Source organism: Anabrus simplex, chromosome 4, assembly GCF_040414725.1.
Source record: "Anabrus simplex isolate iqAnaSimp1 chromosome 4, ASM4041472v1, whole genome shotgun sequence".
NCBI lineage: Eukaryota > Metazoa > Arthropoda > Insecta > Orthoptera > Tettigoniidae > Anabrus > Anabrus simplex.
The window spans coordinates 372,607,718-372,626,981 of record NC_090268.1 but is presented as its reverse complement, the minus strand read 5'-3'; the positions used below and the strand labels follow the sequence as shown (position 1 = coordinate 372,626,981).

At 38.7% G+C, this 19,264-nt stretch overlaps 1 protein-coding gene across 2 annotated transcripts in view; it reads left to right on the top strand.

Annotated features, from left to right (window-relative positions):
* Positions 1-19,264, top strand: part of HnRNP-K (Heterogeneous nuclear ribonucleoprotein K) — a 281,790-nt gene that overhangs the window by 208,099 nt on the left and 54,427 nt on the right. For both annotated transcript variants that reach the window (XM_067145808.2, XM_067145809.2), the window contains exons 10-11: positions 5,624-5,709; positions 15,542-15,657. In XM_067145808.2, the coding sequence (XP_067001909.1) occupies positions 5,624-5,709; positions 15,542-15,657 (202 nt within the window). The remainder of the gene's footprint in view (positions 1-5,623; positions 5,710-15,541; positions 15,658-19,264) is intronic.

Genomic DNA, 19,264 nt, shown 5'->3' with positions numbered 1-19,264 from the left:
TCCTCAAGAACCTCATTTCAGCTGCTTTACCTTACTTTGGTTCCGCTTATTCAGCGTCCAGGCTGCTGAAACATAGGTCAGTATAGGTTTGTAATAGGAAAAGTATAAAATCTTTTTGCACTTCATTGGCACATCTTTGCAGACTGCTTGTATTCCTAAATGAATTTCTCCAGCCAAATTTCTATCTTGTGATATCATGCTGCCCAAATATTCAAAATTTTTCACTACTTCAAGAGGTTAATTTCCTATTTTTATCAGTCCCCTGGATTTTCTGTTGCCTTTCGTCATGATCAAAGACTTGCTTTTCGCAGTACTAATCTTTATTCCTAACTTTATCTCCTCATTCCGTTAATCAACTTGTCTGTACTTCCTTTTAATTATCTCCCCATACTAAAATGTCATCAGTAAAGACCATAGACTTTACTTGCTCGCCCATCATCTTCTCCTTGATATTATGTAGAATTCTATCCATGATAATGAAGAGTAAGGGAGACAATACAATTCCCTACCTTAGGCCTGTCTCAACTCTGAACCATTCAGTTTGACCCACATTGGTCCTAACACAGGTTTTGCAATTTTTATACAATGCTATTATCTACATTGTTCCATTCCCAGTCTGTGCCTCTGTCATTGTTTTCCATCGTAAATTCCTTGGAACAATGTCATATGCCTTTTCAATATGTAGAAATGTTACTACCATGTCCTTTCCATATTCCCAACACTTTTCCATCATTTGACACAATGTAAATATTGGGTCAAAAGTGGACCTGCCTGTTCTGAATCCATACGGGTGTTCTGCCCATTTTCCCTCTACTGTCTCTTATTAGTTTATCCAAGATTCTTTCAAGGTGCTTCCTGTCTCCTTTCTTGAAAATTTGGTATATTGACCCCTATCGTCCACTCTTTTGTAACAGTCCTTTCTCTCTATCTCACTCTGAAGAGTCTGTACAACCACTGTGTACAAACTGCTCCTGCTGCTATTATTATTTCTCTGGTGACCTCGTCAATTTCAGCTGCCTTGCCTCGTGTCATTCTTTTAGTGGCGCACTCAGTCTCTGCCACGGACACACCTTTTTCCCCATCTTCCATCTGCACTAAATCTGGTTCTTCAATTTCTCCTTGTACCAAGGTACTTTGTACGTTGTAAAGCTGTTTAATGTATTTTCCCCACCTCTGCAATATATCCTACTTCTGTGTCATCACTTCCTCCTGTTCATTTTTAATGAAGTTAGCACCTTCACCTGGATTTTTCTTTTTAACCCACTGGAAAATGATTTTGTTTCCGGTTGTACGTATTTTCTTGCAGAGTTTTTGCCAGCATTCTTTTTCTCTTCTTGAACCACCTTGCAGTGCCTATATTCTGGTTGGCATTTTTTGTTCTGTTCCTCACCCATCTTTTCCAAGCTCGTTTCTTTCTTTTAATGCGAGAAACTTGGTTTACCAGTGTTTTGCAAGACGAGCAAACATTTTAAATAAATTGTAACTTGATAAGTGAGTGAGGATCCGCAATAGGAGCGTCACGTGTGCCTATGTTTCCTCTCCCTCTTTCCTCTCCCTTTCCTGGGCGAGTGTGTGTGTAATCATCTCCCGCGCTGGACTTCAATTGGCATGCCTCGCTGCTCGTTCGTATAGTCAACACCGAACGAGTGTACATGTTTTGTTTCTTTCATTAGTGTTATAACGTCTGCAACAATGGGCCCAGTGAATGAAAAGAAGGCTAAAAAGGAATTCGGTTGGAAGAAGGGGATGATTACGATGAGAGTTAGGAAGGAAATGATCGAAAAGCGTGAATGAGGTGAGTGGCTGATATCACAAGATTTTATAACGGCTACGTCAACGATTTGCACAATATTAAAGAAGAAATAAAAGGGGTAGATGCAGCAAAAGGAGTCGCAGGAGTATCAAAGCAATGGCCACGTGTTCTGGAAGTTGTAGATAAGTTGCTTCTCGTTTGGATAAATGATATGCAACTAGCAGGTGATAGGCTACTGTGGCAGAGAATTTAATCTGCGAGAAGGCAAAGACGTTTTACGCCGACCTCATAAGTAAATTGCCATGTAGTACACATACGATACGTCAACAGAAGTCGAAAGCTTCAAGGTCAGCAGGGGATGGTTTGATAAATTTAAGAGAAGTGGTATCCATAGTGTTGTGAGGCATGGGGAGGCTTCCAGTTTGGATGCTAAGGCAGCTGAGGCATTCACTGCAGAGTTCCAGAAGCTCATTGTTACAGTCTTACCTGCCACAGCAAGGTTTTAACAGCGATGAAACAAGGACTTTCTTGGAAAAAGATGGTGAAGGACCTACATCATAGCAGGAGAAAATTCAGTGTCCAGTCACAAGCCTTTGAAAGACCGTTTAACCCTGTTATTGTGTGCTAGTGCGAGCGGGGATTTAAAAGTAAAGCCCCTGCTTGTGTATCATTCCGAGAATCCATGAGCCTTAAAGAAATGCAAGGTGCAGAAGAGCCAGTTAAATGTTATGTGGAGGTCCAAGACTAAGGCGTGGGTCACTCGTATTTCCTTCATTGAATGAACGATGTCTTTGGTCCTGTAGTGAAGAAATACCATTCAGAAAATAACCTGCGGCTTAAAGTCTTGCCAGTTATGGACAATGCTGCTCATCCTCCAGGCCTTCAGGACGACTTACTGGAGGAATTCCTTCCTCCCAACACTACTTACTTCTCCAGCCTATGGATCAGCAAGTCATTTCGAAATTCAAGAAGCTATACACCAAAGCACTATTTCAGCGATGCTTCAAAGTGACCGAAGGAACAAACCTTACCCTCCGAGAGTTTTGAAGAAATCATATCCACATCGTGGACTACCTGAAGATCATTGATAAAGCCCGGGATGGGGTCCCCAAGAGAACTCTCGCTTCTGCTTGGGAGAAGCTGTGGCCTGACTCTGTTCTTGGATGTGATTTTGAGGGCATTGTTGGTGACAATGAGCTGCTGATTGTTGATGAAATTGTGTCATTAGAGAAGACCATACGGCTGGAGGTGAATGACGTGGACATTCAAGAGCTGGTGGAAGAACATAGCCAGGAACTCGCCATCAACAAACTGATGGACCTGCATCGCGAACAACAGGAGGAGGTTATGGGGGAGATCTCGCCCGGGGAAGAGGAGAAGGAAAAGTTAGTGGAATCTTTCATTCCAACTGAGATTTGGGAGAAGTGCAAAATGTGGGAAATGGTGCAAAATATTGTAGAAAAAACACCACCCGAACAAGGCTGTAGCAGCCTGAGTGATGAATCTGTTCAATGACGATGCAATATTACATTTTCGTGAAATCCTCAAAAAGAGGCGAAAGAAAGTCTTTGGACAGGTTCCTCGTTTAAAGTTGAACAAAAAGAAAACAATTCCAGTTTGCTAACAGACAGCAGTGATTCCGCTAGTGAAATTCGTGCTTCACAGTAAGTCATCTCTTGTCATCTCTCGTCTCCCTCACATCAACAATGATTCTTTTGTAAGGAAAAATGCAGTTTAATTTGTTTTAGGTTATATTTTGTTTCAGAAATATTTTGCGAAAAAATATTTTTGTGTTGTGGAAGAATCATCCGCGTTTCAATTGTTTCTTATGGGAAAATTTGCTTTGATAGAAGAGCGCCTTGGATTACAAGCATGTTGCCAGAACGAATTATGCTCGCAATCCAATGTTCCACTGTATATCATTTACCCTGTCCTTCCACCATGGCGTTTCTTGATCTTTCTTCCTTCATGATACTCTTCCACAGGTCTTTTCTTCAGACTCTCCCATGACTGCTTTAAGTTATGCCCATTCTTCTTCGACCCTTCCAATGTCTTAGGTATACTTGTTTTAATGTGTGTCTGGAACTCTTTATTTACTTCTCGTGCAATTTCCACACCCTTAGCTTTCTCTGCTTAACCTCGGTCATCTTTTGTACCTTTCCCATCTTTAACTTACAGTTAGCTATCATAACTCGGTGATCTTCAAAAGCCACGAACCTACTACACTGGCGTAGCAAGGGGAGAGTTGATACTCCCGCGTGGCGCGTCCCACGTGGTGGATGGGGGGGGGGTTTCTAACCGGCTTACCGGCGGACTTGAGGAAAATAAAATATCTCTCGCAGACCAAACCCACAACCCCCTGTGGGTGGGGGACACAGACGAAGAATACACCCACAGTATTCCCTGCCTGTCATAAGAGGCGACTAAAAGGGGCGACCGAGGGATGATTGGATTAGAACCATGAAACTACTCGTGATTTCTACCACCACGTGGGGAACACCAAGGGTCGCAATTACTTGCGCGTAGTCCACTATGTCAGGTATCAAATAGGTTTGCAATTAGTAGTACGCAGGAGCACCATGCGGTCAGGCTTTTATGGTACCTAAGATTAGTAGCATTTTGAGCGACACCAGAGTTCTGGCTTGCCTATGACTAGTACCCACTATATAAGGAACACCACGGGATAGTACGAGTCCCTGTGGTTAGTACACTTATGTGATGAAAATCGTAGGTATAAATGGCGCCGCTATATGCGAAACACCATAGGTCTTTATTACATGTGCGAATTTTATTACCTGTGAGTAGTACCATAATGTGTGGAATACCGCGAGTCTACGATACTTCTGATTGGTACCGCGCCATGACAAATGCCATCATTCTACTTTCCAAGCGATACGTACCATTATGAGAGGCCAATGACCTATATTTTGGACCCCTTTAGCTTGCAAGCATCATCGATTCAGTATTGATCTATAGAAGCAGTCCCTTGGTCAGTATTACTATTGTTTTCAGACAGTTTCCGAGACTGAGGCATTGCGGGTCGGCTCCACTGATTATTTTGACTTCATATCCATCCGTTCTTTCTTCGTCCTCACGCTTTGAATTCTGGTCAGTGGAGGATTTTGGATTTTTATTTTGTCATTGCATTTTGTCATTGCATTTCGTCTCGTTTCTTACCATCAGGGGCCGATGATCTAGATGTAAGGCCCCTTAAAAACAACAAGCATCATTATCATCATCATCAATCTTCGAAAGATTCACTTGGGAGGGCTGTTACGTCTACCAGTATTTTCCTGTTACCTTTCTCAACCAAAATGTAATCTTATCAGAGTTTTGATTTTGTTATGCCATCTATATCTTCTGTTTTTCTTTCGAAACCATGCGTTGCCAATGATTATCTCATTTCTTCTATGAAAGTCTACCAAAATATCTCCAGCATTTTGTATAGTATTAAGTTTAAATGTTTACTCAAACAAGGCCTTGGGCTTGGCGTTCAGATTGTCAATAGGCTGAAGATGCCCCAAAAAAGTGGGAAACATGTAAATAAAATAAAAAAAAAAGAAAGCGAATTGTATTGAATAGATGGATACGGTAAATTTTATTCTTGATTGAATTTTACTTAGCAGAACTGCTGTGTTACAAGCTATATTAGGGTGTGATACACTACCCATTTCTCATTTTTCTTTGAAAGGGGAAATTACATAAAAGGGCAGTGTTCAAATTGAGTTGCATTTAGCTTGATCTTCAACAGCATATGGTCATTCAGCTTAGTTATTTTTTTGTTAAATGAATAGTTTTTGAGCTCCTTTATATATTTCATAACCTTCTTATGATTTAATTTGAGTTATAGCAGTATTCTCTTTATTTCAGAGGTCCTCCAGGAGGAATGGGTGGTCCTGTACGTGGTGGTGGTGGCAGTTTTGGAGCAGGACGTGGAGGTTTTGGTGGAGGCAGAGGTATATTTAATTTTATTGATTTTTTTAATTATTACTTCATTATATTAAAAAATCTATAACCTCCAGATTGTAAGATGATTTCTTACTTTACATTGTAGAAGATACAATATCGTCAGTTGAACTGTCGTTATATAAACTTACTAAATACATTTTAAACAATAGTCTTTTCATCACTTTTCAGAGGTTTTCTGCACTTATGTTTTAGAACACCAACCATTGAAATGAACTGACTCAAGATCGTGCAACCTTGCATGACCTTCATCGCGTCCGGCAGCTGCCGGTACCAGATAAATACTGATTTCCACGAGCAGATATTGGATAATTAACTTATTGCCCAGAAGCTTAGAACAATAATATAACTGTCAATCGATAACATTTTTGCATTCAATACTTAATACTTCAAACTTTCAGAAACAACTCTTGTTTTTAAATTTGGAAATAGATGAGGTTTTCTTTGCGCTTACCTTATTCTTTAAAAATTAAATAATTGAAAAAGAGGTTCAACCTATTCAATACATAAGAGAAAGAAATGTAGTGATTACATTCTTATTTAATATTAATTAGAAATGGGACCGGTTTCGACCCTAGTCCAGGTCATCGTCTTCGACTTCTTAGAAAACACAAAAATGAATAATAATTTCTCCAACATCCTCTTTTGGGCCAGATATGTCGATGACACATTAGTAATTTTAAATGAGGAGTTAACCAACGCAGCCTATACACTTCTTCATCTCAACAACTTAGACTCTAACATTAAATTCACCCTCGAATCAGAACACAACCAAACTCTTAATTTTCTAGACCTAATTATCACTAGACATCCTTCTTCTTCTTCTTAAATTTTCTTTTATCTTACAAAATTTTCAGAAAACCAACCCAAACAGCAACCACAATACGACAAGATTCTTCGCACCCTCAAGCTCATAAACGTGCTACTTATAACAGCTTAATTTTTCGTGCCTTCAACACCCCTATGTCCAAAAAAGATTTAAATAACGAATTAAACACCATCCGCAACATCGCTAAATTCAATGACTTTAACAACTCCTTCATAAACCGCATCATCAACAAATTCAAACACCGTCCAAAAACCACTTTATCTAAAGACAAAATAAAACAAACTGCTTTTTCCACCTTCACATTCACTCAGGATGCTTATAAAATAACTAATATTTTTAAAAAACATAACATGAAAATTTCTTTTAGAACTAACAATAGAAATCTTGATATCTTACACAACTCTAAATAAGTCTAATGCTTTTTCTAAATCTGGTGTATACAGATTCAAATGCAACAACTGCAATTCCTCCTACGTCGGACAAACTGGCCGCAACTTCAATATCAGGTACTCTGAACATGTCAACGCCATTAAATACAACAGATTCTCTGCCATAGGACAGCACATACAAGACTCCAAGCATAGTTTCACCAGTATTGACAATGACATGAAAATACTTAAAATCATTAACAAAGGCCCCCTCTTAAACATTACTGAGAATTGCTTTATCCACTTTGACCAGTACTTCAACCCTAATTTCAATTTAAACGACATTTCTGAAAAACCCAACATCCTTTTCGACTTCCTAATTCTTCTCAAAACTTCCAAATTCCAAAACCCCAATTCTATTTTCCATGCCTTACAAAGTTCCCACATTTTCTACCTCCAATAACCCACCCTCCTAACCCACCCTAAACTACCCCTCCTTCATTTCCCTATCTTATCCTTCCTCAACACCATTTAACTTCAATTTCTTATATTCTCTTATTTCACTATCCCTTTTCCTCTTTTAATTTATTCTACCTTTTCTATTTAAAACAAAACAAAAAACCACCTACCTTCATTTCGGTTCTCCTCATTCAAATTATAACTCTTCTTGCGCCAACTTCGACCACTTCAATCATGACCTAAATTTTTTCAATTTAAAAAATAGCGCACTGCATATATGTTTTTATTTGTTTTCCGATATTGCGCTTTTTACTATATTTTTTCCTCTTTACAATTGTTTTTTTCAAGTACACTGTTTCCAAGAACTCAGCAGGAGCAGAATTACTCATTTAATTATACTGAATTGTGTTGTATATTTCTATATATACGTACTTAACTTCCCGCAACCGAGGCAAATACTGGATCTTCTGGATATTCTCCATTCTACTTTGGCGTTCGAGACCACAGCGCATGACCTTGAAAGTGCCGCGCTGATCACCGGGAGCTGGCAGTTTGCTTCTATAAATCTATTCGTCTGCGACTTCAATATATTTATGGATCTTCACATGTTGTTCGATAGTGTTGTGACTTTGTACCTGACAGAGTGTAAAAACTGACCCATTTGACTGTTCTCCACTATTCACAAACATTGTGAGACTTTACCTATCATTGCGTGTGCCGTACTACCATTCATAATATTACGTGCTGTTTTTCTTTTAAGTGACTCACAATTTCTACCCCCATCATCAATTTATATTTCATCTTATACCGATCCAGAGTTCACTTAATCTTTTTCTTTTTCATATGCATTGTTTTTCATGTTTATGTTTTGAATGGCTAACGATGACCTGGACTAGGGCCGAAACCGGTCCCATTTCTAATTACTATTAAATAAGAATGTAATCACTACATTTCTTTCTCTTATGTATCGAATAGGTTGAACCTCTTGTTCAATTATTTAATTTTTAACGTTATTACTTTCAATACGGAACAATGAAATTTTTATCTTTAAATACCTTATTCTTTAGTTGGAAATAGTTTCGGTATTTCAACTACAGTGGAACCTCGATTCTCCGTTTCTGGAGGGAGCCCAGGGGGGAAAAAATTACAACACGGGAAAGTGGAACATCCGCAATGAATGAACCATCAACAATTTGACTAAACATCACAAAACTCTAATGTGAATACTTATAATCTTACACACACCCCTAAACCAAACCACACCAAACTACAGCTGTAATGGACCTTCCACCTACCAAGCGACCACTGCTCGTTCCGAAGGCCTGCAGATTACGAGGTAACACATGGTCAGTGTGACGAATACTGTCGACAGTTATTCCAGGCTCTCTAGACCGGAGTGGCCATCTCACCATTAAATAGTTCCTCAATTAAAGGTAGTTGTAAAGTGAGTGAACCTGGAACAAGCCCTCATATCCAGGTAAAAATGCCTGACCTGGCTGGGAGTCGAACCCGGGCCCTCCGGGTGAGAGGCAGGGAAGTTAGACCACGGGGCCGGCTTTAAGCATTACTTACTGGTACGCAACTTTAAAAGTCTCAACTTTACATTCAGTTCTACCTGGGAAACTTCGTCAGTTTCCTCTGAAAACGTCCTTCAGTTTGGCAACTTTGATCAGCCAAACTCTTCGAAAAGTATAATCCCCGTAACACCACGTGAAGCAACAATCAACCACAGTAGTTCTTAATTCTTCTAATCTAATAAAATGAAGCGCATTAGATACTAAAAAGCGCCCAACATGATGGCGAAATCCCTTTTTAAAAAATCTTTCATTGTAATTTGGTCACCGGTATACTGTTCGTAATACCAATATAAATGGTCTGTTATTGAACATTATAAATTTTCCAGCTAACTCATTCCTGGTTGCCAGCGTTTTGCCCCCGTGTGCTAGGTTGGGCTCATCCGTTGGTCGGTTTGTAGGTGTGCTAGGTACCAACTGATGAGTCCAACCTAGCACACGGGGGCGAAACGCTGGCAACCAGGAATGAGTTAGCTGGAAAATTTATAATGTTCAATAACGGACCATTTATATAGGTATTATAAATTTACTCATTCGGGACAAATATTTCAGATATCCTATGGGGATCAACATCTATGTCATACTGTTCGTAGTCAGTTTATGGAAATCTTGGATCGCATTAATTAGGTCTACGTAGACTTTTAAAGGTTATGTTGAACTCGAGATTATGGTTTAGAATGTAAATTTTGATTTTCAAGTTCTCGAATGCATTGTAATCAATTTTGCCCGTCACTAATCGCAATCGAATTGGAAAGAGAGAATATATCATTAACACTTCCGAAATTACGGATATTAGCAAACTTGAGCTCAGTTGGAAAGCGTGCTCGCTGTACAAGTTGGTACGAGTGCGAAATGATACAAAGTTTTAAAATGTAACATGCGCAAATAAAACTGCTGGGTTTAAAAAAGACATTTTAACACAAAAATATGAATTTCCCAGTCTTATATTAGGACCAAAACAGTAGGTAATAGGCATTCCCAAAACCTCCCTTAGGTTTGTATGTAAGGTGTGTCATCTGTTCTGGTATAAAATCGTATACGATATTAATATACTAAATTTGAGTAACTTAAGGAGGAGTAGTTTCGTTCCCTGCCTGAAAGCCCAGTGACTATACAGTGCCCTGAGGGAAGTGCATAAACCGATTCGGCGAAACACTCGGTAAAAAAAAAAAAACCAAACGTGTAACCCTGGACGTAATGTAGACGTTTTGCAAGTACGAACATATTTGACGAAACCCGTTCTGTCTTCAAGTAGAACTGTCGAAATGCGTAGGTTGTGGGCACTCTGCTTTGATTTCCGAGGAATCTCTAAACAGTGCCACCCGAATGCAATGCTAAGATGGCCCCTTATGCAAGTTCACCCCGATCGCTTTTCCAGTACAGTACTTCCTGAAATTACCGCAATGACGGGATGTTCACACAAAGATCCGTAAGTTTGCTGTAACCATCCTTTTGTGAGATACCGTTTTTTTGAAAAACGTGTGATCAAGGATTTAGCTTTGATGGGACTGAAATTTCTGGACGGTTGAAATGGAAAATCGTTTGATCGAGGAACGGATAATTTTTACAACGTGATTTAATTAAGATGCTAACGGGACCACATAATTTGAACGAATAATACAGGAAAACGCAGTTTCCAGGAACGTATAATCGAGGTTCTACTGTATTACCGTTCATTTCAGATGCTTGGGAAATCTCTTCACTGGAACCACTTCTTGGGTGCCACATGCTAGCATTACGACCATGACATTGTTCATCTACCTTACATAGAGGTGGCCATTATTCGTTTGCATAGCTGTCTCCAATGAACCCCGGTCTTTTTTGGAAAAAGAATTTTGCTTGTCATTAGACATTATTTAGGAATTCTGTTTTCTGTAATAATTCACTATTGCAGAACATCCAATAAAGCTCAGATATGAGAAAAGCACTGCACCACTGAATAAATTGTTCTTTTATAAATTGTATTGTAGATTCCTTTTTTCCTCTGGGCCCTGTTTCATAAAACTAACTAATAATATTGTCTAATGTAGTTTCATGAAGATTTACACATGACTAATAAAGTATCTTAACTCAGAATATTAGTTCATTAGTCAGCTGATACAAATTGAGGTTAGAATTGGTCTGTTGCATATTTTGTTGGTTTGTGTTTGTTCCTAGTAGTAGGCTATTACTTGACTACAATCGGCTATTAATACTTACAGTCGATAGGCTCACTTGATATTTTCATTGTTGTGACTTTATGATACAAATGGGAGTGGATAAAATAAGTCAAAATAATGTGAGAGGTGAAAGTTACTTTGCAGAAAGGGATTTAGATAAAGCGTCAACTATTCACAGCCTTTTGCACACTATAATCCTCCTTGTTCTATTTACTTATTTTATGTGCTTTTAAAAATCTCTGAGATGGACTAGCAAAATCTTGGTTCACTACCTCTGCGTGTGAGGACAGTAGAATAACACCCATGCTATCACCTGCCTGTTGTAAGAGGCCTCAGGGAGCATGGGTTGATGACAACGGGGCTCAGAGCAGAGTCCTGACATTGCTTCCACTTTTGCTAGACTCCCTGCTTTCAGTTATCCTATCCGACCTCCCTTGTTCAACTCTTGTTTTTTTTCCAACCCCGCTGTTATTAGGTTGTGAGACCTAGAGTGTCTTTCGTTTTTTCGCCCTTCGTGGCCCATCCATTTCTTTGGACGATACCTTCCTTTTTCGAAGTGTCGGATCCCTTCCACATTTCTGTCTGATTAGGGTTATACAGAGGAGGATCAGAGAGCAACTAGAGGAAGAATTAGGTGAATACCAAGGAGAATTCAGACCTTGGAGAAGCTGTGCAGAACAAATCACTTTAAAATTAGCCATAGCATATAACAAGAATCAAAACAAACCTCTTGCAATAACCTTCCTGGACTTTAAAAAAACGACTGTATCCATAGACCTTCAATGTTGAAAATTTTAAGAAATTTCGGACTCCAAAATTAATCAAATTGATAGAATCTCCTTAACCAACACTAAATCAAAAGTCAAGTTCAGAGGGGAATTCTCCGAATCATTCATCATAAAAGCAGGCTTAAGACAAGGAGATTGCTTGACACCACTGATGTTCAACTGTGCTTGGAAATATATGAGGGAATGGTACAAGAGTAACCCAAAGAACATCCGAATTGGAGAACCCTAAGACAACATAACTTTAAATTGCGTAGGATTTGCCGACGACCTTGCTCTCTTGTCCAACAATATTCAGGAAACCAGACAAGAAATTATATCGCTACAGGAAATAGCACAGAAAATTGGACTTGGAATATCTTTTGAAAAGACAGTAATCACGTTTACTGACCCACCGCTTGTGAACAAAATTGCCATAGGAAACCAAGAAATCAAAATTGTAGATAAATTTAAATATCTGGGAGAAATCATAATATATAACCTCAATGAAAAGCCAGCATGGCATAATAGAATAAATAAACTGACCAGAGCACAGTATGTCATCAAGAATACCTACAATAAAAAAGGGCCTGTCAATAGCAACAAAATTGAAACGTTACAAAAGTCACTCAACCAGAAATAAGACGCAAGCGAAACCATCTTCAAAACAACTAACTGCACAAATAGACAAAATACTCAGGATAGAAGGAAGAATCGTTAGAACGTGCATCAACAAATCATACCAAAAAGATGGACACTGGAGAGTAGCTTCTAATGAAACGGTCTACAAGGAAGTAGAACTAGTAATGAGCACAATGAGGAAGAAACGCACTTCATTTTTTGGACATCTAATCAGGACACCAGAGATCAGTATCATAAGGAGAATAGTAGAAAAATTATGGAATAGTAAGTGCAACATCAAGTGAATTACAGAAATCAAGGGAGATATGGATGAACTACAAATTACAGTGGAAGACCTAAGAAACAAAACCAACAAAATCAAGAAACTCGCAGACAAGCAAACCAGACTGCCATTCAGAATCAACAGACAGTAGGAAAGGTGATTTCCGATAAAGAACGCTAAGATCAGAGAGAATGAAGTATTGGACTGACAGGAAACTGATAAATTCTTTGTATAAAGTTTGCTAGAGTGGTCCAATGAAGGCCATAAAATGTAAATAATAAGAGGATGGTTGCCTCGTTGTACTTCCTGTTAAAACAATCACCACCACCATCTTGGCTTACTGGTGGTTTAAGCCAAGATTTTAAAGGATAGCTGTCTCCAAGCAGAACTGTACTAGGGAAACACGATACTGTGTATCACTACCAACCCGTGGAGTGCAGTGTGAAGCTGCTGTTTTGAGGTTATGTGTAATTTCTTGCACTGGAACATTCTATTACCAATCTTATCAAACACTCAAAAGTTCCATAATCTAACCTAAATCCCTCATTGTACCAGTATTCATATGTTTGTTACATAAAAGTACAGGCAGTTTTTGGCGTAACATTTATTGAAACGGTGAATACCTACACTCGTTCCGCATCACTATTTGAATCAGAACCGACCATTTCACTGATCTTCACGATATTGTGCCAAAATATTACAATAACACTCACTCTGGTTTCACTCACTTTGGTTGAGTGGAAATACACTCCTCGAAATAATCCCAATAATATAAGTAACTTTTATTAGTCGTGTTGTCTATGAAACAATTTACTGATATTATTAGCAATATCTAATAATAATTTTGACTCATAAACTAATTTGCTAATATTACTAGCTAATAACTGTATTAAATGTAACACTGATATTATTAGTAAACAGTGTTTTCCCTTTATAATGGGCGCGCCCTGCTGTTCTTACAGACCGCCCAGCTAACATAAGCTATAGATATGTTTTAGTTACATAATATTAATACATATTTGAATCATTGGGCGCTCCAAATTAAAATGTAAATACTGTAAAACTGTTTATTTTAACGGCAAATCTTCATTATTGTCAGCATAATTGCGTCAATTACACCAGAGTTTAAATGTTTAGCTTGACTCGCACAGTGTCATGCACGAGCGGTGCCTGAAATCGCAGCCGATCACTCAATCCCAGTGTAGTTGCAAACCAGTATGGTGTTCCGCAGCAATTGAGTGGTAAGCCCCGGTGTTACATGATTATAAACGAGCAGTGGAACACCAGAAGTTCAAAATACTCTGTTATGTCTTATTCGTGATATAACACTAAAATATTTAGCTGTCTGATGTCATTGTTAATGCCGTTTGGATTAGTGGTAGAGATAGTGCTTGGATTTTTGAAGGGCGGAACAAATTCCATTCGACATTCCATGTTGTACAATGTTGGCATGTGAAAGATCTCTGGTAACACATTTGGTGTTTACTCGACAAAATTAATTAAAACTCTGTCTTGGACGCCCAAGAGAGATTTGACTAATTCTGCCATCTAGTGGGCCTAGTGTTGAACGGAACGTTGATAATGTTACTTGTTTTACGTCCGACTAACTACTTTTACGGTTTTCGGAGACGCCGAGGTGCCAGCATTTAGTCCCGTAGGAGTTTTTTTAAGTGTCAGTAAATCTACCGACACGAGGCTGACATATTTGAACTCCTTCAAATACCACCAAACTGAGCCAGTATCGAACCTGCCAAGCTGGGGTCAGAAGGCCAGCGCCTCAACCATCTGAATCACTCTGCCTGGCACGGATCGTTGAAACCAGGTGGGGCCGATGACCTTCCATGTTAGGCCCCTTAATACAACAAGCAACAACAAAAACTGGCTGGCTATCAAGCAGGCAGGTGGCATTAAATTAAAGTGAATGCACACTGTGGTGAGGCCATAGGATTATTATTGCCATGAGGGGAATGCATTGAAATTTTATCATATTCATATTTTATGTAGTATTCTCCGCCCGGCTACTCATTATTGCCACCTGGCTGCCGAAAATTTCTGGGGAGAACACTGGTAAATATTATTGGTTTCTTACTAATAGTATTAGTGAAAGATGTTTGATGAAACGGGGGCCTGGAATCGTATCTAGTTGCACCGGCAGCGGGTTTGCAGCTTTACCGAACACACCTTCATGCTCTTCTTTAGATTTAGGCACCTTGCTTTGGTATAATTCAAAATTGGCCAAGTAACTATCTTGTGCATTCTGACACCAAAGTTTGCAGCCGTGTTGTCCGAAATATCGAACCTTGCAGTAATCACACTCATCGTTCTACAAATCTTGCTCAGGCACAAAATTCTTGTTACATTTTGCCTTGAACATTTCCATTACTGGCCAAATTTTCCACGCTTTGTCTTTCTCATTGACCTGTGTATTATCTGCAAAGTGGAGAAATTAACATATCTGGAGAAATGTCACCTCCCCTCCCTCATCAACTGGGTCACCACAATGTTTTTCAGGTCATTTTGTGTGTCCCAATAAGAACAATTCAAGGGCAACGTATTGTATCCAGAAATGAAAAGTTTGGCTATGTAACAGTGACTTTCATGAGAAGTTACTTGTGGGTCCGTACAATTTAAAAACATTGCATACTTTTTGGTCTGTTGAAGTGATTGTTCGATCAGCTGATTATCCACAAACAATTAAAAAAATTTCAACAATAGTTGTGAAGTTGTTTTGAATGATATGTTCTTTCTTTCTCTCTTTCTATTAGTTGGTGCATCAAATGGTATGCTGAGCAATAGTTCAATGAACTTGGGTGGAAGCAGCGGTGGTCCTAATTCAATGTTAGGAGGGAAGAATTCCACTCAGGTCACCATTCCAAAGGATGTAAGTATTCAGTGGATGTAATGTTATTTCTTCACATTTCATTCGAATTGAAGAAAGAAGTTCGTAAATTAATACCGTATTTACTTATGTATAACTTGGTCTTTTTTGACAAAAAATTATTGAACATTTTCGGTGCGTGATATATGCGGGGGTTGTGTGCAAAAGATAGTATTCCCGAAACCACCTCCTCCTTTTAATTAGCATTAGGGTATTGTAACAAGACAACTGGCATACTTACCCTATTCATTGTGACTGTCTTCAGTCTCCAAGCTATTCCCGCATAGATCATTCTGGTCACCATCCCATACTGTATCATTCTACTTCGTTCAACACATTTGCGATGCCTGTCTTCAAGAAACTCTTCACAATAACGTCTGTCGACACCGTATGAAAATGAAAACCTATAACCGGTTTTCTACTCGGTGGTCGGGTCAAGGATGGAATGAATGAAGTGACGAGGATAGGAACTGTGCCGGCTGCCGAGGCCTGTCGCACTCCTTTGGTGTAGACACCATAACCCTTGTCATATTCTATTAACTTCATTTTCCATATTGACGACTCCAGTGATCGCAAGTATGATTGGAATTCTCCACCTAATCAGTTGTTATTTATTATTATTATTTATTTATTTATTTATCTATTTATATTTTATGGCCTTCGTTGGACCACTGTAGCAAACTTTATAGAAATAATTTTTCAGTTTTCTGTCCGCCCAGTACTTCTTCATTCTCTCTGATCTTATCCTTTTTTCTTCATCGGAAATCACCCTTCCTATTGTCTGTTGATTCTGGTTTGCAGTCAGGTTTGCTTGTCTGTGAGTTTCCTGATTTTGTCGGTTTTGTTTCTTGGTCTTCTACTGTAATTTGTAGTTCATCCATATCTTCCTTGATTTCTGTAATCCACTTAATGTTGCACTTACTATTCCATAATTTATCATTCTCTTGATGATGCTGTTCTCTGGCGTCCTGATTAGATGTCCAAACAATGAAACGAGTTTCTTCCTGATTATTTATTAAAAGGTACGTAAAATACTTCCACGTTCCAGTACTGGTTTTGACCCTATGTGTGGGTCATTTTCAGCTGCTGAACAACCTTAGTCTTATTAAGAATAGCATATAATATTTAAAACTCTACCTATTCTAATTTTGAATCACTAATTCTAAATTACATTGATGCGTTATGGTATTAAAGCATATTTGAAAGAGTGATTTAGGCCCGGTTTCATCAACGTGGGTTAAATGTACTCTGACCCTGGGTTTGTTAACTTAGGTTTAATATGTTAACTCATTCTTACGTCACGCGTTTCACCAAGCTATTTCGGCAGAGGGTTAACTAACACCGCGTTAACCCTCGCAGGAAACAGCTGCCCTAATAATCAAGGAGGCAGTGACTAAAATTCAGAAATCATGAACACTCTTCTTACGTGGTTCTTTTGTTCATTTCTTGCGCGGTATCTCGTTTTCTTCCTCAGGTCCGTGGTGGATATTATTCTTTCATGATCTTGAACGAAAAATGAAAGAAGTGCAGAAGAGAAATAGTGGCACGAATTTTTCTGCTTTAGAAAAATCATTACTTATTGAATTAGCCACCGATTACCGAAGTATTATAGAATGCAAGAAGATTGACGGTATAAAATTAAAAGAAAAGGAGGATACATGGGAAAGAATAACAGGGGAATTTAATAATATTGCCCACGTTACAGTGCAATCTACGAAACAACTAAAACAGTTCTATAAAGATTTTAGCTTCTCTGTGCCAAGGGTTGTGTTTTGAAAGTTGGCAAACCTTCACAGCAATAACACACTCGAAAGTAAATAAATATACAGTTTAATTTCAAAGTGCATTTCTGTATAACCACTATGTAATACACAGTATTATGTTCATAGGTGTTGTACTATTGAAGTGGTGTTGTGCAGTTGCATTCCTATATGCCACTGTAGTGCTGTCGTTATCAATGTGAAGAATGATGTCATTCTCAATTCCAACATTCCTATTCCTTCTCCTTCCTGTGAGATACTGATGCAGAGTCAAATCCTGTGGGGGGGGGAAGTTCATCTCGAGGCTCCACAGTAATATTGTGTAATACCGCTGTTGCTACTATTACGATCAATGTAGTTTCTAGTTTAGTTCGCACGCCCAAGTTTGTTTCCATCAGCTGTGTATTCTAACCTCTCGCGAACTTCATTGACGAATTTACTGACGAATTTTGAAGTCTATCTCTTCAGAAATTGTTCCTCAGATAGGTTTTCAAAGTCTTTCCTCCTTATTATAGGCCTAGGAACACCGTTTAACAAATCTAAATAAAGCAACTCTGCATCAAATGCATGATTTACGGTCGCCATTTTGCTTTTAACCTCGAATAAACAGTTTAACCCAGGTGAAAGGAGGGGTTAACTTAACTCCGGTCTTAACCTAGAGTTAAAAATAACCCTCCTTGATGAAACGGAATGACCAGTCAAATTCCGAGTTAAAACTGTGTAACTCGGGGTTAAGGTTTAACCCACGTTGATGAAACCGGCCCTTAAAAGTGTAACCAGTTCGTTATGTTACTGATCTTGATGTTCATTCACATACTCATTCATTTGATTACAGTGTTCCAATGTTGATACTCTCATTTTGAGGTTATAAAAGTCTTAATACTAAGTTAATAGGTACTGTGTTTTGTGAAACTTGCGTCAGTAGGAAGTTTAGTACAGTAGGAGTCCGCTATAACGAGTATGGTGTATAACGAGAATTCCGTTATAGCGACGACTTTTTTCTGTCCCTTCAAAATTCCTATATTAAACTGTGTATCGTCCTTCGGTTACAGCGAGAACCCTATCACTGGCGCATCCGTTATTACGAGCGATTAAGCGCATGCGATTTTTTCCATTATCAATATTTATGCACCCCAGCGATGATATTGCATACGATCGATTACCTTCGGCATCGTTTCCTCGCTATGTGCACTAGCGATTTCTCTCGTCGACATTCGAAGGCGATGTCAGAGTCGATTAGTAATATTCGCCGACAGCTGTTCCGTAAAGAAAATTCGAAATGAAAGAGAACATATTTTCGTAATAAATGCGTAAATAACGTGTCCGGTAACGGTTGTTAACTCGTTAACAATTAAGGCTGACTAAACGACCGCTTAATTTTGAGGCTAAATACTGCAATTAAGTAAGAATTGGATACACCTCGAGATATGGCAGAGTGCTTAATTGATTTCGTAGGTTAGTTTGTATTTTGTCGCGTCTGGTTAAGTTATGGAAAGGCTATTATGAAAATTTATAGCGAGAAAGGTACAATTTCTCTACCGGCGCTTGAAGTGTGTTTTTATCATACGTATAGTATGGTTAAGTTAGGATACGTGACGCTGTTTGAATAAGAAAACTGAAACGTGTGCAACAAAATGCGATCGATCATCTTCGGCACGGTATAGTTTTCTCACTTTGTGCATTTGCGAGTTCTCTCGTTAACATTCAATGGCGATGTTGGAGTTGATTAGTAATAACCATCGACTGCTGTTCTCTAAAGAAAATTCCAAATGAAAGAGGATAACACGTTTTCGTAATAAATGCGTGAATGACGTGGCCGATAGCAGTTGTTAACTCATAAAAATAAAGAC